General features: G+C 35.4%; 1 protein-coding gene across 10 annotated transcripts in view; it reads right to left on the reverse strand.

Annotated features, from left to right (window-relative positions):
* LOC121862328 (protein scribble homolog) overlaps positions 1 to 23,734 on the reverse strand; it is a 118,325-nt gene that overhangs the window by 48,557 nt on the left and 46,034 nt on the right. For 7 of the 10 annotated variants that reach the window (XM_042360515.1, XM_042360512.1, XM_042360514.1 and 4 more), the window contains one exon: positions 4,220 to 4,411. The exons of the other annotated variants lie outside the window; for them this stretch is intronic. In XM_042360515.1, the coding sequence (XP_042216449.1) occupies positions 4,220 to 4,411 (192 nt within the window). The remainder of the gene's footprint in view (positions 1 to 4,219; positions 4,412 to 23,734) is intronic. 10 annotated transcript variants of the gene reach the window in all.

A 23,734-nucleotide genomic window follows, 5' to 3' on the forward strand; every position in this document is an offset into this window, starting at 1 on the left:
ACAAAACTTGCAACTATTTGTGATTAAAAAACATTTCTAAACATTGACATAAAAGTGCTCCTAAATTTACAATGATAATCAAGAGAACCATTTACTAAACATCATTCATGATACTGTAATCATCACTGTTTAACAGCCATTTTCCACACATGTGTTGGCTACTGTATTTGAAACACATTTTTATTACTGATTTAATACTGACAATTTAAATAATTATAAATAGTGCAATGTTGGTGACCCCCAAAAAACATAGAAATCCTTGTTTATGTATTCTTCTGGTTAGCTTAACCTTTATGGAAATGAAACAGTGTATTCTAAGAAATAAAGTTGCCTGATTTTTTTTTACTGTGGGAAAGCAAAAGAAATTTTTCCTAAAGTTGACAGTAGACCAAAAATTAAGCCAATACCAGAGCACAACTTTGCGGCCTTCCTAAGTAAACGAAAAAAGGCATTTCGGATATTCTTATTTAATCTTCAAATTATTTTTGTTGTGTACTGTACAGTTGTTCACTACAATAAAATGCACATGAGAACTGGTTGTGCAGTTGTAGAGATAAGTTTCAGACAGTGACTTAAATAAAATTGGCAAAAAAGGGGGATCAAGGTAAAATTACCATATTTTACGACCAATGCTACAAAAATGAGTGATGCGTTAGAAAGTTCACTACCTACTAAGTGCCTCAAGGCAGATCCTGCCACTGCTTAGGAATCAAGTAATACCTGGCAACAGGGTGACACCATTCATACAGACAATGCTTTGCTGAAAGCTAGATGATTAGCAAGCTTCTTATCCAGTCAAATCCAGGTTCAGCAGTTGTTTCAAAGGCCAATGAGGTTTCAGGTCAGATATAATCAACTCTTGTGGGTTCATATTTCAAAACCTAGTTTTTTACTGATGGAAAGTCAAACCTAAACAATGTCAAACTCCTGCTAATTTAGAATCTCTCTCTTGGTAGGAAGGAAGGAAAGGAGGATTCAGTCACTTGTTTCATCCCCTCAACCATAATAAAGGATTTCATAATTTATTCCTCAATTTAAGGCCAATGGGTAATCTGTGAACCCTGGGGTGGATCCACAGAGGGGGTCCAGGGGGTCTGAACCCCCCCCCCCCCCTTTTCATAAGAAAATTCCAATACTTTTTCTTTAATGCAATATTGTACTCAGGCATTTTTGTTGAAAACCCCCAGCTGGGTGGGCTTGCTGTGCTCACCATGTTCCCCCCCCCCCCTGATACTCCTAGATCCGCCCCAAAACCACATTGGAAATGGGAGGAGGGGATGAAATGTGTCATGCAAATGTTCTGAATGCACCAAAGAGCAAATTGGTTAAGAAAGAAAGCCCCTCATTTATAAATCTCTTCATATTGATTCTGGCTGAGTATTAGGTGCACCTCATCCAATAAAGTGTTATTTAGTTGCTAATAAGGGAGCAAAATCTCTTAAATCATATACTCTATGCAGAGTAATTGAGACTTTCACCTAGTATCATGTAGATGTAACTTTTAAGAGCTTTACACCTTGTGATACTAATAAAATATAAGTTCCCTGTAGGTGTTTGGTAACATCTGTGTAATGTTAATACCCTGTATTCACATCACTGTACCAGCTAGACATCAAAATTCAAGCTTCATTTTTAGACATTTTTGAACCTGGGAATACCTTCTGCCAAGTTTTTGGAAACTAACCACCAAGAGTATATTGAGTACACTGTACTGTACTGTGTTTACCCCAACAATTGCAGCAACGGTTTAAGAAAAGAGGAAGACACATTCCCAACTTACTACATCTGCCCATACCATCAATTAAAAAGTGTCAAGGGTAGACAAGTTAAAGGCAGGAATTAGTGAAAGCTAAGGTTAGAAATGACTAATATTTTGTACCTTATACTGTATATAGTATTATAATCCCTGCAGCCTTAGTACTATACAAGAAGCTCACAAGGAATAACACTCACAACAGTTACTTCACACATAATGTACAGTATAATGTATAAATTACAGCACATTTTAAATTCCAAACAATCAGTAAATTATTTCAACAATATGTAATAAAGCTTTGCCTCTTTAGGTTGTGGGTGACCAACCCTAAGGCCAATTGACCTACCAGTATCTCTTCATGCCAATGCAACAAGCACCCACAGTTGACAAGGAACTGCCCAGGTGAAGACTGAAAGGCTCACTAACTACACTGATAGGTTGAAAGATGCAAATGGCAGAGAGGAAATTGCCCATAATTCCACATTGTCTGAGAAGTGAACATAGTTCTTCTCACCTGTACAGCATGCACACTAATCACTTCTACACATCATTAATTTTCCAGCTGTACAAAGACTATATGGCTCAATTAATTTTCTACTAAGTAATCTACTTTCCATGATATTTAGGGTATTTTCATGAAATTTCATACTTTCAAGTTTGCAAATACTGGACTGTATATCTTTGAAATTCCATGACTTTCCAGATATTTCATGGCCTGTAAGAACCACGAAGAATATATAAAAGAAAATACTATAATGCCAATCCTACCAAAATATTAAGGAAAAAACAAATTTCTTTTCATCAGGCATCAAGCAAATTAATACTGTACTAAACACTGCACAGCAACATCTCTGCATCTTTATTCTCAAACATTACATGACAAGCATGTTTCCTTTGCAATCTCAGCAAAAATTATATAGACAAGGACAATAACAAAGATGACAACCCCAGATATATCTGCCGATTACCCTAAATATACTTGATGCTAGTACAGGTTGTACCTCTCTAGTCCGGCATTCTGTGGTCCAGAAACTCCCGTGGTCCGGAACGATTTTAGTTTGTCCAATAGATAGATATTCAGCTTTTTTTTCTTTTTTTTTTTACTTATCTGATTTATTATTATTATTACAGGACTATTAAATTTTTGCTCCTCAGGCCTCAATGTGGGTCAGTGACCTATGCTCGGGTGGGCTATTCCCCGTAAAAAAAAAACAACAAAGCCGCGGGAAATTAAGGTTTGTTTACATCCGGCAGTTCGGCTGCTCTCTCTCTCTCTCTCTCTGCATGTCTATACAGAGTACAACATTTAACCCTTCAGTATATATGAGCAGTAAATAAGTGTTGCTTTCATATTCTTATGTAGAGTAATGACGATATGTTTTCACATGTGCGCACTTACATACGCGATCTCTCTCTTTTTCTTTACCATTATCGTTAGCTACTCCTGTTGTTCCATTTATTAACATTAAATAACATTACTTAAAACAACCATATTAATTTTACTACAGCTACAACCAAGGTCTTATTTTCTTCAGTTTTATATGTAGAACCAGTCAGTCACTGGTTTTGTAAACAACGAAAACAATGCTGTCTCGTCTCCTCGTGTGTTTTAATATTCTACGTATTATTAATTAACTGTATTGCTCATTTTGCACACAAACTTTAATTCAATCAAACAGACATTCAGTAATAAACAATAATGAATCCTTTGTACATAAGAGAAATGACGCTGTTTACACGTTTGTGCACGTCTGAACGTTGGTGAGCCGTTCAAACCCGTCGAAATTCGAATTTCCGCCGTCAAAATTTAAAATTTTTTTTTTTTTTGGCTGTTCCAATAAAAAACGTTGAATTAAAAACTCGCGAAATTTGAGAAGCTACTGTACGACACTTAACCCTTCAATGTGTCTTCAAAGAGACCATGAAGCAGAGAAAGTGGTGCTAGTGCTTCCAAGCGTAAGAACAAATCACTATCTATCCAGGAAAAGGGTGAATTTCCATGGTCCGGAAATTTCCATGGTCCGGCACCGGTCAGGTCCCGAGGTTGCCGGACTAGTGAGGTACAACCTGTACCTGTATATCTAGTGTTAAATACTAAAATTTCAAAGTTAAGATCAAAACCTTGCTCGATGAAACTTTATACTGTATAACAAAGGGATATACACTTTCTAAAACATGCAAAAGTGACATTAAATTGAGGTTATCTAGAGAAACACACCTTCAAAAGCAAATCAGTTTAACAACTTTTGTTGGCACAATATTACTGTAGTTCTTCAGTACTAACTTTAAGAAAGTACCAGTACATGTCTTCAATGAAAGGCAATAAATAGATATGCAATTTTTTAAAAAGACATGCAAAAACTATCTGTTTTACTGACATGCAAAATATTTTCTTCAGTATAATATAAACTTGGAAGCAGCAGGGCACCCACCATGCATAATGTCCCCTGCTCGTTCACATACCTTGACCCGACTGATTTTTTCGTTAGTGAGACCCAAACCAAATGCCCGTGATTCCACCAAATCCTCTGTTGAGCCTTCATGAACGTTGGTAGGGAGGGGTGTGGGGATGTGAGGTGAGGAGAAAGGGGGAACAGGTGATGCCGAGAGGCTCAGATCACCACCATTGGTACTGGCACGGCCTGAGGCGATGGGCTATGCATAGAGGATGTTATTGGTGTTAGTTATTGCAGGATGGACAATAGATGATTACTGTATTACCGACCATTAACCAAACCAAGACAAAGACAGAACACAATACGCTCATACATAAAAAATAAGAGTTGCAATGGTTGAGTTTCATTTATATACAACTGACTTTATAATGTACTGTAGGATTTCATCATCCAAGACCAGAGTTAATGACAGTTTCCCTTTCTTTTTAACATATTATACATTACTTACAAGCAGAACACTTAATTATATTGTATATAAAAAAATCATATACTAATCAGTGATGTTATAAATTATTATAATCATTAACTAACAAATGAAAAAAAGTTATAGCAGCTATTACATACGATGACAGATCATTAAATTATCAAACATACAAAATTTATTATCACAGACATTATAAACAATTCTGAATCATTCTGCATAAAATACATATCAGATGTACAGTACAACTCTACCATTTATCAGTCATTTTACATTCCCAAAAAGATGGGGTGGATGTATGCATTGAGCCTCATCTGAGCCTAGTTTAAAGGGAAAGGCAATAAAAAAAAACTAAATTCTATATTTCCATTCATCCAGCATGGTGAAACATTGAATGTTTAATATCTACTCTCTCTGATCATCAAGTTTAGTGGTTTATTAGACACGTCTTCATTCACTCTTCTTACACACGCACACAACTCTCCCAAATACAGTTGGGTCTCAGAGTAAGCAAAAATTACATTCCTGGGATCCCCATGCACATGCAAATTTGCAGATACATAGGTCCTTCTTGCATATATACACCTGACCCCTGCGCAACTTCACAGTTCAATTCGCCACTGCTTAGTAAATCCAATATCTTGACTTAGGCTTCAAAAGTTCTCAAAGTACAGTACGCACATTCTCACTCTCACCACCATGAGCATTGCCACTAAGTTTCCTCTTAGGGGCCATGATGTGGTAAAAATCACCAGTAAGGAAAACTTTACATGCGCGAACGCCTACGAGATGTTCACGGAATCAGGGTAAGAGAGAGATGGACGCCAGAGTTATGGTTATTTTCTTATTTTTAATTGCAGGTAGATATACATACAGTAATTTTCTTCATTTTTATTTTTATTTATTTTTTTACTATGTTACATGGAAAAACAATCTTTCATACAGAAAGTGAAAAAAGAAAAAAGATAAATAATTACTATATCTTAAGGTCAAAAGCTTAAAGGGAATAAACATTTCTTTGTGTGCCTGAGTTAGCACACAGAGTGGGGAGGGGGAGCAGCAAGGGGGATCTCAGCTGTCCACGGTCTCCGGTGTGTAGTGAAACGATTGCCAAATGGCAATGCAGTTTTTTTATTATTGGAGTAATATCTTTGTTAGCTGGAATCCCTGAAACCAGGAACTCTCTCCGATAGCCGGATTTGAAATTTTCCCGAAAAATCCCAAAGCTGGAATTTTCCAGAAAATCCTGGCTTTGGGAATGATTTTCTGAGGGGCACATTTTCCGGAAAATTATTAGAAAATTTTCCCGATACCCAGAAAATTCCGGAAAATTCCAGGGATTTTTTTTTCTGGGTTTGAGAAATGAACATCAAGCGCATGTTCTGAAAATTTCAAGAAAATTTTTCCGGTTTCCTCGAAAATTCCGAGGATGGGGGATATTGTTCGGCGTTCAAGAGAGTCATCTCGTTACCAGGAAATCTCTCATTCCCGAGAGTGCTCTGCACCAATTGTTCCGGCTAAAAGAGATATCACTATTATTTTTGTTCTATTCCTGACTCAAGAGACATGTGTGGCTGCTGTGTTGTGTATGCCATGATATCACACAGGGGAGGGATAGTGAAGCTGGCCACCTGGCACCTGGGTGGCAAGTTGGGAATGCAGTTACTACAGCTCACTGCCTCAACACATACATTCACTTCCCACACACCTATAAGCAGGGTCACATACTACATACTATGGATATGCATACTCTGCAACCCTATTATATTGTATTGTTACTGTTCATATCCCATGAAACTCCACTGACAACAATATCATAGATACATCCCATCTGTTACACTATCTACTTCTTCCCTCCCAAAGTAACAGTACAATGCCACTATGAATTGTTATAACATTCCACTCCCCATATGTCCACCTCACCGGACATCATTCTTATAGTGGTTATTTTAAATCCCCTGCTCTCCTTTCCCTCCTAAGATCCATTTATAAATCATAAACACATAATGTGTGATTATAACTGCAATAGAAAATTTTCCTTTCATACATAATTTTTTCCACAGTATTTTGATTCTAGTAGAACATTGTTATTAGTTTCCAGTTTTTCATCATATTTTCAGTGACTAATGCTACTACTCTTACAGGTATAAGGGAAGAGAATCTACTTCTGTTAACACTTGTCTATCTGGGTAAATAAGTTAGTCAGCCTGAAATATTTGTAACCTCTAATTACTTGCCAAATTTTTAAAGGCTTTCACTCTGCAACTCTGAACCAAGGTTTTGGTACAGCTGATCCTGAATTAAGCATTTCTTATTTTTATAAAGACATTACTAGGGTAATTAGAAAGAGCACATGTAATTTTTACATGCTGTACTATAATCGTTTCTAGTGATGAATTAATTGTATTCAAATCTTAAACTTTTAGCTTTTCTTCTTCAATTTCGCCCATTCAGTTATCAGTATTTAAACTTTCATTTGTCTTTTATAAAAAAATTAGACTTGACACTAGTGGTTGAGAATAATGTTAATGATTAATATCCCTTCTCTAAACAAGAACTGCACTGACAAAGAAAAGGACAACAAATGGCAGGAGGTCTTAATGAGCACATGATGTAAAACGAGCTAGTGTGCACCTCATTCTTTTATTTAGGTCAACAATACTAGTTTGCCAGACAGGAACTCTTTCAGTAACCAGTTGCTCTCAGTTCACTTCAGCTGCAAGCATGTAAAAGCTTTGTCTCTTAATTATTGGACTAGAGGTGTTTTGGTAAGGTAACACGGTTCCCAAAGATTGTACAGTATATAGTTCATTTAACTACTACTTTTCACACAAGAAGAAGTGTTTAATGTTTAAAAATTACCAAACTTGGATCCAACTGGTGTGTTAAGGTATCAGCTGATTTCATGAATGACTGATACTAGTGACTTTTGAGGATGTTCTTTTTTTCAGTTATTCCCTCTTTGTTTATGAGTCAGCTTGTGAGCTTAAAAATTCTGATACTGGATTAATCATCCTGAATAAACTGAACTTTCATGATAAAGGGTGAGCATTAGCAGTGTCCTTTTGATCCAATATGAGGCTGAAAGGAAGGGAAAGGATAGCCATATTATTTACTTTATGCGTACAAAACTGCACATTTTCTAATCCATACTCTGTGATCATGTCCGACAAGAACAGCGAGTTATGTAAGAAAGCTGTCTCTTCTCCAAGGACATAGCTCTTTTGAAAGAGGGCTTGGACACTAGGGTTTCTTAGGAAGCTGATGGATCTTCACATTGATCTCAGAGCTGTCAAACTTCTCAAACCTTTCACCTATTTGTGAGAATTCTCAGAAAGGGACAGATTCCAGGGGATAAGGCCTCTACATAAGAGACCATAGCTACCATAAGTGCAGGGATCTGCAAGGTTCATCAAGATTTTAGGAGAGGAGGGGGGATTTTCCTTCTTAGACTGGTGGGACCATTAGCAAGCTTGCACTTTGATTCATATCTGCAATACAGTATACCTATAGTAAATAGCTCTACCAGTGATGACTAGACTAACTAGTATACATAGGGAGGTCTAGTGAGGGCCATCCTCCATAGGTCCAGTATAGTACAAAAAGTAACCAGAAAACTTAAAGAAAATCTGTGTAAGGTTACACTGGACAAAGCCCTTCTCACACCCAACCCTAACAGGAATTGAACATGGATCACAGTAGCAGAAGGCACTGGGTCACATGAGAGGATGATGTCTGGTGCTTCCATAAATCAGCAGGAGTGGGAATTTCTCCAGTTAAGATTTTATTATGTCTCTCTCTCTTCTTTGGTTGATGTTCATCCATTCAAAGGTAATCCTTCTGAGGAAACAGGTGGTGTAGAGCTTATGGTTTCATAGGGAAGTATAGAGCAACTTGTGTTATAAGGGAGCAAGTTGAAACACAATCCCCTGGTGCTGACTTTCTTATAAGTTGTGTCCATGTGTAGGAAGCAAAACTCGCCTACATACACAGAAAACTATTTTGGAGAATATTTCCTTCACTATTTATAAGAAAAAAATATTCCTCATTTAGAAATTTAAACTTAATGGAGGCTTTAAAAACTGTAATGGATGAAACATACCTCAACACATTAAATCAAGCATACTGTTACAGATAGATTGGATAGGTGATGAATACTTGTAAATCTATTAATTATCTTTTTTGAGTTTTTTACTTGGAAGTTTTCCGTGAATTCTTCTCAAGCTACAAGTAAGAGAGGGTGGTTAATTTGATGTTTGTTTTTGTGGTTGTAGATTTTAGATTTACCAAGGAATTTTTCTTTGCTATATATACAGTACTTGGTTTGTACTTTTTGAGAAGCTCTCAGTTTTGATAAGATAGAAAATATGAAACTCTCAATAGAGGCAGTTTCACATGGGTTTTACAGTATACTGTATTGGCGATTTTACTCGATTTATTTATTGGGGGGTATTTATTTATTTATTTATTTATTTATTTATTTATTTATTTATTTTTTTTTTTTTTTTTTTGGGGAGGGGGGTGTTAGTTTCCAAAAGAATGGCAATGGACTGTCCATTAAGATTTCTCTCTTCAATAGTCCTTAAAGATCTTTTTCAGCCCTTAGTTTTGACAGACCTTTATAAAGTCTCTTCAACTTACTCAGTTTTAAGATGTTCAAGATTGAATTAGAAATCCCTAACCTGGAATGAGACCCAAATCTTCCATTAAACCAATTATATATACTTTCTATGTGGAAGTTGGAGGAGGTTTCTCATCATTACATGTGCCTAATTACGGCTATTATCACCTATACATTACTAGCATTACCAAGTCACTTCAGCACAAGATATTATTATAGAATCATACACTAAATGTGGAGCTTTCATGGGTATTACAGTATTTATAAAATTATTGGAAAATACATTACAATAACTACATAGATAGAGATTTCTAGCTCTCGAGTCTTTCATTCTACAGTGACCTGAAAAGTATGTCCATAAAAAACTGTGAACCACGAATGTTGAAAGCACCACCAAGAGTTGTTTGCAGTCTGGACTAAAACCAACTACTGTACTGTATTAAATTCCCAAACAACTCTACTTGGTGATGTTCTATACATTATTCTGTGAACTTACTGGTCACCATAATTATGTTCATGAACACCTGGACTTCTCTTACTTATAGTTTTTTAGACAGTCATATCTTCCTGTGATCCCACTATGAGAGTTGAATTATGTTTCAATCATTTCATTCATTGTTATACCTATATATAAAAAATACCAAATTTCTGAGACTTCTGATTTCTCATTTACAGATTGCTCGAGTTCTACTGTACTAAAATAATAATAAAAATAATAATAATAATAATAATAATAATAATAATAATAATAATAATAATAATAATAATAATAATAATAATAATAATAATAATAATAATAATAATAATAATAATAATAATAATAATAAATAATAATAATTACAGTAATAACAAATAATAATACAGTAATACAGTGGTCCCTCGGTTAACGAGCACAATCCGTTCTAGAAGGTTGCTCGTTAACCGAAAAATTCGTTAACCGAAACCATTGTTTCAATGGCTTTTTGGGTAATTGGTTCCAGCTCACCAAAAATTGCCTAAATTCAACAAAAAAGGTAGAAAAGTACACTTACTTTCAGGTGTGTATGTAGAAGGCTCCTGGATGATGATGATGATGATGATGATAATGGGAATTAGAATGGGGGTGGAGGAGAAGGGAGAAGAGAAGGCATTGGGGTGGAAGAGAAGTCACCCCATGGTGCCATTTCACCCATAAAATTTTAGTTCTCTTGGTGTAATTCAAGATTATTTTCTTTAAATCAACACTGCACTGCATTATATATTGTCAATATGTAAAATAAATTTCAAAATGACCAATAATTTGCTTGCAAACACAGAAAAAAGCGTTTAGTTGAAGAGAGTCTCAAGCAAGATGTTACCTCCACTGAAAAGACACAAAGACTGACGCCTGTATGCTGTGTTGGCAGGCTGGATGGCGTGCCACAAACTAGTGACCCTACCTTCAATTATGTTCAAAAATTGTTAAAATGACTAAAAAATTTAATATTAAACTTTTAAAATGATTGAATAGTATAAACTTCTTGATATTTACTAAAAGGGTAAGGAATTTAAGCCTAGAACCGATTACTGTATTGGCGGACTAATACTACAGATGGTGGACCGCCAAATGCAAGCTAAAACATGTGGAAGTCGGCTTGTAAGAAACTCGTTAATTGAGGGATTGCTCGTTAACCGAAGTTAAAAATGATAATAAAAGGAGGTGGTAAGAAGCTTAACAACAGTGAAAACACAATCAACACTAAGCCCCACACCACTGTTACTAATTCACTAAGTATGGTACTGTACTCCTCTAAGATATACTAACTGTGGGAGATGGTTAGGCTTTGAACATTCAATGCAATATAATGAAGGACTCAAACTTTAACACCGTAGTTCCAGCAAATAACACATGCAAAATCAGCATATTTCAGAAGTATGTTCCTAATAACATTTAACATGTTTCCATGTGAGACAAATGTCACAGTACAAATATACTTAAGGAATAATTGTTCCTTATAACTTAGTTAAGACACTTTCTCTGTTGCCCCTAGTGTTACTTTTTCCTCCTTTTCTACTTTCCTCTCATAAGGCAAGTAATATTGTTTATTAAAATCTTGAAAATACTGTATCATGCAACTGAACAAAGCAGCACCTTGTATGTCTCAGTTCTGCAAGTGCCATTGTAACACTTACCAATTTTCCTTTGTGATAATCTTTCTACTGGTGCATATGGGCTGACAGTTTATTAGACAAAGCCATGCTATCGTCTATCTATTTTCAATGTGCCCCGACTTATTTTTACATAAAAGGGTTAATCATCAGAAACAAAAGTGCAAAAATAACTCCTGCCTGGAAAACAAAGTGCATATAGGAGTTACCCAGTACACTATATCAGTGATGTAATTGTATTAATATGGATACAAGTTCTTAAAAGTACTGTACTGTAGTACTGCCATTATATCAAGGATTGAAATGTGAAATCACATTTTATGGCCAAGAAGAGTTGAAAATTTACCTGTGAGATTCCCTCAAAAGAACACCTAAAACACCTAAATGGCAGAGTGTACTTTGTCTAAGGAGGGCCATCTATAATCTAAAGACTGGCAAATTGTCCTGCAAGATCAGTGTAAATTGCTGCAGAAACAATTCCTTGCACAGTTGAACTTTGGGTAGATAAGAAGAGCTTCAACTTCAATCTGATTTACAAGCTAGCAAGCCAGAAGGTACACTAGGGCAAACCTCAGGACACTCCCACTGATTCAAACCTTTCAGTCATGAAACTTCATCCTAAATTTTAGTCCTATGGAATCCCACCAAGGAGAGCGGATTAAAGTTCATTCTTAGCTTCCTCTTGGCCATAAAATGGGATATCATACTTCAGTCCTTTATTTTTGGTCTACTGGTCATTCTACTTGTGACTGGCAAGTTTGTAAACCAGCAAGGAAAGGGATGCAAGAGGTCCTCCTTTAACATGAGAACCAACTCGTACCCTAGCTAGGAACCTTTCACTGTGCTTCCTTCAACTAGTCATAAGTACTCCTCAGTCTGTGCTCCAGGGTTCTTTCTGGTGTTCCTAAGCAACCATTAGATCATGGTTGAAGTTATACCTAGCTAACTCCAGTTCAATTAAGCAAGAATCTACTTTTGCAGTAATTTACTGTACATTAATTCAAGTTGTGCCGCTGCCTTCAGAAAGCAAATACAGGTTGTACCTCTCTAGTCCGGCATTCTGTGGTCAGGAAACTCCCGTGGTCCGGAACGATTTTAGTTTGTCCAATAGGTAGATAGGCATTTTTTTTTTTTTTACTTATCTGAATTATTATTATTATTATTATTACAGGAGTATTAAATTTTTGCCCCTCAGGCCCCAATGTGGGTCAGTGACCTATGCCCGGGTGGGCTAATCCCCTTAAAAAAAAAAAGCCGCGGGAAATTAACGTTTGTTTACATCCGGCAGTTCGGCTGCTCTCTCTCTCTCTCTCTGCTTGTCTATACAGAGTACAACATTTAACCCTTCAATATATATGAGCAGTAAATAAGTGTTGCTTTCATATTCTTATGTAGAGTAATGACGATATATTTTCACATGTGCGCACTTACATACGAGCAGTCTCACTTTTTTTTTTACCATTAATGGTTAGCTACTTATATTGTTCCATTTATTAACATTAAATAACATTACAGGTACTTCAAGCAACCATATTCATTTTTTACATTAATTTTACTACAGCTAAACTCAGGGTCTTATTTTCTTCAGTTTTATATGTAGAACCAATCAGTCACTGGTTTCGTAAGCTTTAACATAAACAATGCCGGCAGCCGTCTCGTCTCCTCTAATATTCCACGTATTATTAATAAATTGTATTGTTAATTTTGCACACACGTACATTGATTCAATAAAAACAAATTCAGAAACATTAATTAAAATATATAAGAACAGTAAATAAGTGTTGCTTTCATATTCTTATGTAAAGTAATGACGATATGTTTTCACGTGTGCGCATGCGCACTTACATATGCAATCTCTCTTTTTCTTTACCATTATCGTTAGCTACTTCTATTGTTCCATTTATTAACATTAAATAACATTACTTAAAACAACCATATTAATTTTACTACAGCTACAACCAAGGTCTTATTTCCGTCAGTTTTATATGTAGAACCAGTCAATCACTGGTTTTGTAATCAACGAAAACAATGCTGTGTCATTTCCTCGTGTGTTTTAATATTCTACGTATTATTAATGAATTCTATTGCTCATTTTGCACACATAAACATTAATTCAATAAAAAAGACATTCAGTAATAAACAACAATGAATCTTTTGTACATAAGAGAAATGACGCTGTTTACACGATTATGCACGTCGTCTGCACGTTGGCGGGCCGTTCAAACCCGTCGAAATTCAAGTTTCCGCCGTCAAAATTTTTATTTATTTATTTTTTGTGTGTTCCAATAAAATACGTTAAGAATTAAAAACTCGCGAAATTTGAGAAGCTACTATACGACATTTAACCCTTCAATATGTCTTCAAAGAGACCATGACGCAGAGAAAGTGGTGCTAGTGCTTCCAGGCATAAGCACAAGTCACTATCTATCCAGGAAAAGGGTGAATTTCCATGGTCCGGCACCGGTCAGGTCCCGAGGTTGCCGGACTAGAGAGGTACAACCTGTACCCCTCTGGATAAAATGAGCTTGATCATGGGATATTCTAATGGAGAATCTTGCATGTCATATGTTAAGTGATCCCAAAATTATAAATTTCAATCTTGAACTTCATCTCTTGATGATCAAGTTCACTAAACACTGATACCTATCAAAATATCATTGAGCATATGTAGTGTTTGTCTAACTCGTAAGCCACATATTTTGTATGTGGCACAAAATCACAGTTTAATGTTTAGTAATTCACTAATACCTCAATCCCATACAACAGCATTTAAATATTTAGGCATATTGAAAATATCTTTTATTAAAAAAATCTAATTTTGTATTCTACACCATGAAAGAGTTCAGCATAAAGATTCAAAAGATACTTAATATGTATGCTAATTCAAATTAGTATATAAAAACAGAGTAAAAACTTTTACATCTGTATAAATTTACATCTGTATAAATTCACCTCTGCCTTAACTTATATTAAGTAGGATAATAAAATAACCTTAACATGCTCAAGTGCTACAATGTTTTAGGCTCCAAAGTATATATATCTTTCTTCTCTTTTATGTAACTAAAACTATTTGCATCTTCTGAGAAAAAAAAATTAATCGGAGACATTACGAATTACACAATGTAGAAAAGGTACCGACTTAAAATTAATTCCGATGTTTTTCTTTGAAACTTACAATATCCCACCAACACTTCCTACCTATCTAACTCCAACTGACCCTCTTAATATTCAGCAAGGAACCCAGTGCATCCTTCTACACAAACAATCACCTCAATACATTTCCACAACATCCTCAAATAGACACTTTACCTCTCATATATTCTTTTACACTAACTTCCCTTTTTACTCTGGTATATCTGCTCAAATCCACCTTTCTCCACACCCTATCAGCTCATAGATTCATAACATTCAATACAGTAATCCCTCTCCAACCACAGTGGCTCACATTTTAGAATTCTCCCATGGTTGGCAAAACTGTGGTTGTCAAGGGCTGGGTCTAATAGGAAATAAAAGATCAGGGGTATGACCTCTGAGAGACATACTTAAAAGTCTTAAATGTAATGAACAACTCAGCGTGAAAAATAAGTACAGGGTGCATGTTATACTGTATAGGTACATATTTAAAAAAAAATGTGGGTACTGTGCAGTACAGTCAATTAATGTAATGCATGCAATTAATTTTGGAGGATAATGTCTTGGCCTGTGCTGATGGTGGAACTAATAGGGTGGGGGGGGCAATTAATCAACTGTTTGGGCTGAAAAACCTTGACAGCACTTACTACCTGTCAGAAGTTCTGAAGGATTCTGACATGTTTTTTGAGTGTGCATAAAGGACCACACAAAAGCCCCTTAAAAAAAATTATTGCATATACCGGTAAATCCAAATTATATTCCACACTAAAAAAACCCTTCTATATTATGTGTGGGTGAATACCATCATAAAGTTAAGAGGTTATTTTTAGTAAAACGTACGTATTGTGTCGGGAAAAAGTGGAGTTTGGGGGTCGGCCCGGTCTCTATTTCAATTAATCCCATATGTTATGTTGTTCACTTTAAGCGTTTCTAACTTTACGCGGGCCGCCGGGGGTTGAATTAACCGCGTAAAGTGAGGGTTCACTGTACACCCATTTACCAATACTAAAATAAATCCATAAAAAATCAAGCATGACACATGAATAAACAGACAGAATGGCAGACTCATTGGCAGATGGCATTACTGCTACAGTATATTCCCTTGAACTTTAAGACAGATGAATAAATATGAGTACATACTATTACACAAAAGAAACATAAACCTGGGGTGTTTTGTAGAAATCACAAATTTTGTCCCCAAAACATCTAAACGTTTCTTATTTCAAACTAAGTCAATTAATTATGGATATGTCAGACTTGGCCCCATCCAGCAATAGGATGTATGGTATGGAATTGGATAATGTGGCAGTACAGTGTATATACAGTACTGTATTATAATAATAATAATGGTTGCCCCTCATGTTAACGGCCCAAGGGCCACCACCCAGGCGTGAATTTATTTAAGGTGTAGAAGCTGTCACCAACACAACAACCGCACCCTGAGTTAATGAGCTGCATGACCCAGTGTCAAGGAATAGTCCGAGAAGACCGGACAACTCACCAACTGCACTGGCTAACCATTACCCTGGAACACGATCCGCAAATCGATTAACATCCAGGTTCCCAATTACTGCTGGGTAGACACAGGCAAATGGAGTAAAGAAACTTGCCCATAGTTTCACGCTGCCCAGGGATTTAACCTGGGTCCGCTCGCTTGCGAGGCAAGCATGCTGACCATTACACACACACACACAGCAGTTGAGTCTTACCCAAGCTAACCTTCACACAGTGAGGTCCCAGGTACCCAGTGATAATTCCCCTGAGACTCCATGATAGAGAGGCCTGGGACCACACCTCAGACCACGTGGTGTCCCCATGATGCTAAAACACCACGTAGTGAATGCGTTGTTACAGCATCATGTGAAATTCCTCATAACACCATCTGTGAGGGAATTACTACACCACGTGATGCCTCTCATAACACCATCTGTGAGGGAATTACTATACCACATCAGGCCCTTCATACACCATCTGTGAGGGAATTACTACACCACATCAGGCCCCTCATACACCATCTGTGAGGGAATTACTACACCACATCATGCCCCTCATAACACCATCTGTGAGGGAATTACTACATCATCAGGCCCCTCATACACCATCTGTGAGGTAACTACTACATCATCAGGCCCCTCGTAACGTCAAGCCCCTCATAACACCACCTGTGAGGGAACTAGTACTCCACGTGATGCCCCTCATAACGCCATCTGTGAGGGAGTTACTACACTACGTGTCTACTGTTCAACACCTCAGCTTACATGATCTATGTGTGTAAACATTAATCTGTATGTTCACTGTATGTTCCTTCACCTTTCTCTAATGAAGGCTTTTGTTAAACCACCAATGTATGTAATAAGTCATATGTGTCCAATGTATATTTTCAGCCTTCGGGCTGCAAACTTTATCAATAAACCGTTTATTATTAATATTATTATTATTAGCATAGATAGAAAGATAGATGGGGTCTTTAGGTATATGTTGTACCGATGTACTTTATTTCACATATACGTCACTAACAAACATAATAAGTTTTCATCCTTCGTCATTTGTTTCACATATACGCCGTCTGCATCATCCACTGTTTTGTACAAAGTCTGTGTATCCAATTATGATGCAGAAATACAATAATGCTAAAAATATCTAATATACAGGGTGTAATGTAAAAATAACCATAATGAGTAATAAAAGTGCCCTCCAAGTATTAAGTTTCTACCATGCCAAAATACATCAGTCACCCCCAACACGACTTCGTACTGTGCTATTGCTATATGCAAGTAACCACAGAATTTGCAGAAAAGTCATCTCAATGTACTGGTGTGCCTTATGAATAAGGAAAATACTATACATTGTACAATAATACAAAAATTAAGAGAGTAAGGGTATATTCTGTGTGACTACTGTACGGTACAGTATACCTCACTGTGGACATTTAAATCATTTAAGTGTTTCAACATCAAAATATGAAAGTTTAGAAAACCTTATTCAGTTCTTATACAATGGCGGGTTTTGCATGTAAATATACAGAATGAAAAAAAGCTGTTTTTTTCTAAAAACCAGTTTTTGTGATATAGCCCAGAATGCGATGCCTAGCTTTAACCTAGGTATGTTAATGCCTAGCAATAATTCGCCAGGCCAACATACAGGCAATTAAAACATCTAATAATTACTTAATAAGTAATATTAGGAGGACACGTCGCTACCTGGCTTACAAGTGCGGGTCAATGCGAACCAGTATGGTGTTCCAAGGGACAATAGTAATGTGTAAATTGTTCCAGCACAAAACTCGGCCAGGATTGGGAGTCGGTGTTTACCACAGAGGGCTGGTGGCTGCATGGTCCTCACAGCATCACTTGAGAAGGCTATCTGCATCACGGAGGCCAGGTGGCCACACCACCCTTTAAACCATACATTCAGCAGAATCAGGGCATCTTGTTTGTGCAGGTCGCAGGGGGGAGGGGAGGTGGGGGGCACGTGGTCGCAGGCTGATAGATTGAATGTTTGTTCGGGTAAGGCAACGCCAGCACTGTAGTTGAAGACAGCGGCGATAACATATAAATATACTGTATCTGGGTGCGTAGCTTGGGATGCGATGAGGGAGGGGACACCTCTTTCCCATGCTCATCAGCCCACAATCCCTTTATAATAACAGAATGCAATTTCACCATAATTCCCATACCATTTAGGTTCATTTGGTACCGAATTAATAAAACATTATCATAAAATAATTAATTTTCCTCCCAAATCCCACACCCAACCGTAGAGGAGTTATTGCATCGTATTATAATCCAAGTCTTGTTTACAAAGCGGTAAACAATGTTGCCAGCACTCACCATCTCTCAAGCATCATTGTTATCACTGCTCAATGGGGTTGGTGCTTACCACAGGATCTGTCTTCAGCACTTAGTAAACAATATTGTAGCATATTTATCAGTACTTAATAAATATAACTGTAGTGTACATACAGTATAATGCATCTTCATATGCCCTGGTTTATTCACTATCAGTTGTGTAGGTGTACATGTAGCAAAACCAAGCCGTCATGCATCTCTCAAAGATAATAAATAATGTTATGAACATACCTCCATGTCAAATACTGTACTATACAGTATGTAATAATGATCCCATTGTTTAAGGCGATTTGCAGAAAATTATATCTCCAGGAACACATCCTAAGCTTTCAAGAATATTACTGTACATGTTGGAATGTACTGTACTGTATACTGTACCCCTTATTACATTAATTCTTATGGGGGGAAATTTTTTATTATCAAACATTTCGCTCCAAGTCAAGTTTCTCTGGAACACATCCCTGATACAAAATAAAGACCCCCTGCTTATGTATAAATATACCTTAAAATTTACATCACATTCGCTGTTACAAAGTACTGTACTGTATTGTACTGTACTCAATGTTTCACAGGCATTCTCTCTCATCAGTAAGTGTGACTTCTATCTTCTTTCTTCCCTTTCCAAGCACAATCCTGCACCACAGAGTAAAGTCTCTAGACACTGTACACTCCTCTGACACACACCAACAGTATACATCACCAACACAGCAACTGACTGAACCCATCTCTAAGCAATCTACATGTTCCCTCACTGTGTTACTGGAGTCTTGTCTTTCATAATATTTTGTGTTTAACATAATTTTATCCTAAACGAATAAGTAAACTCTTCCATATCTCACAGATTACAGTCAAAATATTTACCATTCAAACAGTGACCCAATTTTAAGTTTGAATCATTGGTAACTGAAATCTGTTCTTTTTTAAAAGCCAATTAGAAAACATTGTCATTTATAAGATAAGAAGAAAATATATACAGGTGCTCCCTCTACTTAGGAATGTTCAACTTGCAAACTTTCAGAGATACAAACATCATCACTGAGGAGAGTTACCTGCCAGAACAGGTGTTTAATGTGAATGAGACGATTATTTTAAAGAAAATTCCAAATAGAACAAACATTACCTAAGAGGATAAGAGTGAGCCAGGTTTTAAGGCTGTATTAAAGGGTATAGCTGTACTAAATATCCATAATCTATTATTTTTTTTACAATATGTTTGGTATCTACAAGAGTAAAGTTGGACTTACAAACAATTGGACTTACAAACAAGCCACAAGAACGTAACTCGTTCGTAAGTAGAGGAGCACCTGTATGTTTATGATGAAATAGGTTTGGCAGACCATAGTTTTGTAGCGCTTGAGCAATGCAGGATACCACTTTTAAATATACAAAATATGCTCATATATATTATTACCATTCACATATTACAAAGCACACATTCATGGACATATACCATATACGGTGGGGTATATATGGTATATGGAAAGAGAGAGTCATTAATTATTTGACATAATCATCTTCAAAATTTAAAATAAATATTTACATAATGCATCTTCCTTCTCTTTCCATAGGAAGAAGACTTTCAGTAAAGATTAAAAAATTCTTAATTACAGTACTGAGAAATTATAACCTGTGGCTAAAGTGGGTCCACTTGTAAATATCAAAGAGCCTCACATCTATCAGATGGAAACAGCAACAATGGCTTCATTCTTAGTTTAGGTAACATAATAAATATACTTTATTAAGTAAAATAAAAAAAAAATTGGGAACAGTTGACCATTTTGCACCTTTGCAATAAATCTTAAGGCTTGTTACCTACATGGCAATGCAAAAATAATAATCACCTTTATAAAACCCATCAAAGCTACTTCTTATTAACAAAAGTAAAAGAGCAGCATGTACTTATATGATAAAACTAATAAACCATCTATACTGTGATATACTAACCAATTTCCTCATACACAACAGCTAGTAATCTATTGTAGTCACTTTACACTTTTTCGTCGTCAACGTGTACTGTACAGTATATGCCACATTTCTTTTTGTCATCCATTAGGGAAGAGAATTCTTTGTACTCAACAGCTATCCAACAATTTCATGTCACCTTTTACAGCATTTCAGGAAAAGTGCAACAAGAATTTACCTTGCATGTAAGAGCCAGTGGCAACCTTTCTATCTTCAAGTCTTACACACTCAACACTGGAGAGTTCTAAGTACTTGCAGGAGTCTACTCATTGCACTGGCTATCAAATATTCTAGCTTAGGTACTTTGCATATAGAATTGAAAAATAAAAAGAATAGTAACGAGTAACTCGCTAAAATGAAAAAGCTATAAGAAGAAATAAAATATGATAAGAAATCTTTGGGGTGAGGTGTATGATACTGTGTCATGCAACTTAAAGGGTTTCAAAGGGATCATGGTTGAAAATAATAGTGGGGAAAATAACACATCGCCTATAGAAAGTCTCTCTGGACAACAAAGGACATTAATTACTTCGCTGAAGATAAGGTTGGCACATACAGTATATATTCATTTTATTGTAAAAAAAATTAGAATAAAAAAGAACACAAGTACAGGTAGTTCTGCTATAACGCGATAGTAGTGTTCTTGTAAAACATCGTGTTATAGAAATTCGTGTAATAGAAATAACATGGCTTATGGAGAAAATAGGGTTAGGTGCAGATTACTCCAAATCGGAAAAAAATTTCGTAGTTAGCCTAACACAAAGGATAGCACAGTCTAAATAAATGTTACATTCATATCTAATAATGAAATCATACAGTAAATGTTACACTTTACCTTGAAAAAATATGAATATAACTTGATGGGGGATAAGGGTGATGTTGAGGCTGAGGAGTCATGAAACATCAAGCTTTTCTTCAAGTGTTATAGCCTTTCTTTTACAATCACCACCGGAAATGCGATCACCAGAGTGCTTCCCAGAGATATTCTTCTTTTCCATAGTCACAAAATTGGAGAAACAGTAATCAGAATTCACTGAGGACACTTAAAAACTTCACAAGTGTTTCAAACAAAGTGTGGAGTAAACAGAGCGCGCGGGTCTAAAACGCTATGTATTTTGTTTTTCTCTTATTTAAAATTTTACATTTTACATATACTGTACAGGTATACTGTATACATAAATATTACATAAATTATTTCTGCAATTCTTCACAAACAAAACACATAAATCAATTGAACATGTGATGTCGAACGTGAACTGTAAACACTGCATAACCCCGCACCAAGCCACAATGTACAGTACACTTTATATGCTACTTATTTTGTTTTTCTCTCTTATTTAAAATTTTACAATTTACATATACTGTACAGGTATTTCTTCACAAACAAAACACATAAATCAATTGAACAAGTGATGTCGAACGTGAACTGTAAACATTGAGCCAAGCCACAACACTGTTCAGTACACTTTAACACTTTAAACGCTACGTACAGTATTTAGTTTTTCTCTTTTATTTAAATTTTTACGATATATATATATATATATATATATATATATATATATATATATATATATATATATATATATATATATATATATATATATATATATATATATATATATATATATATATATATATATATATATATATATATATATATATATATATATATATATATATATATATATATATATATATATATATATATATATATATATATATATATATTTCATGTAAATCCACAATGAAAACGTGGATAAGATAAATCTTGATAAAATCACACGGGAAAATAGAAACAACGGAGTACCTTAGCTTTCGTCTTTATTCAAGACATCTTCAGAGGCAACTGGATTACATGGACAGAGAGAGAGGCTTAAATATACAGGGTGACCTAAAAATATGAGGTCAGGTCATAATGATGACATCCACTAATCCCCACACCAACACAACCGTAGAGGAGCTTTTCAAAGCATTTTTAACCTTGGGCCACTGACAAATAAATTTATGTAACATATTATCAGTTTTGAACTGACCATCACTAAGGTTTATTGATTTAAATTCCTTAATCAAACTAGCTTCAACCAGAAGTCTTCTGCATACAGATGATTTGTGATTAGGTGGATGGTTAATACAGGAGTTAGACCTTATGTTTTAGCTGGGTCACCCTGTATATTTAAAGTTTCTTCGTCCATGTAATCCAGTTGTTTCCAAAGATGTCTTGAAAGATTTAAAGCTAAGGCAATTCTCGCTGTTTCCATTTTCCGTGATTTTATCAAGATATATATATATATATATATATAATATATATATATATATATATATATATATATATATATATATATATATATATATATATATATATATATATATATATATATATATATATATATATATATATGTATGTAAATTGTAATTTACATATTATTCATATTATGCTAGAGCGCCCACAAAACATGAGAAACGTTTGAGTCCCCCAGTAGAGATGTCCGTTCTCTATCCACTCCAGGATGTCCGTTTTCTTTTTGTGTACTCGCTCAGGGACTCAAGTATTTCTGTATATGACACAGGATGATAAGGGAATTTGAATTTATTTGTTTATTTATTTATATATAATATACTGTAATATATTAAATATACTGCAAGTATTTTCTTTAATTTATATACGTGTTTCGCGAAAAAGGGAGGCTACATTTATGGTGATCGTTAAGGACCAAACTCCGAATCCATGACGTGACTTCTGTTCATTATTTATATCCTAAATTTACCACTGTAGGTAGTTTCAAGAATTAATGCAGTCATTTACTGAATATTCTTTGCAAAAAAATAAATTTTAAATGAATTATTTATAAGAGATAAGTATTATGATCAGTAAATATACAGATATGCATTACTGACCACCTCCGAACACAAGGACGGCTAAAAATAGCCACAGGCGGTCACAGTCAAGGTCACTTTCCCTTTCTTGTCACTGGCAAATGGGGGAGGGGGGGATGATAATAGCAGCTGTGTTTATTACGGTATGTTAGACTGGTTTATAATACATATTTATTATTTTAATATACCGGTAATCTTCATTTTAATCCAGCTTACCAAACGTAAGTTTCAGTATAAAATAATTAGTGGTACTGTAGGACCTTGTGAGTGGTTTACTGTATACATAAATATTACATAAATTATTTCTGCAATTCTTCACAAACAAAACACATAAATCAATTGAATATGTGATGTCGAACGTGAACTGTAAACACTGTGTGTGATGTAGAGAGCGCGGGTGTAAAACGCTATGTAATTTGATTTTCTCTTTTATGTAAAATTTTACAATTTACTTATAATATATAGGTATACTGTATACATAAATATTACATACATTATTTCTGCAATTGTTCACAAACAAAACACATAACTCAATTG

The sequence above is a fragment of the Homarus americanus genome, unplaced genomic scaffold, assembly GCF_018991925.1.
Source record: "Homarus americanus isolate GMGI-L3 unplaced genomic scaffold, GMGI_Hamer_2.0 scaffold31037, whole genome shotgun sequence".
Taxonomy (NCBI): Eukaryota; Metazoa; Arthropoda; class Malacostraca; order Decapoda; family Nephropidae; genus Homarus; species Homarus americanus.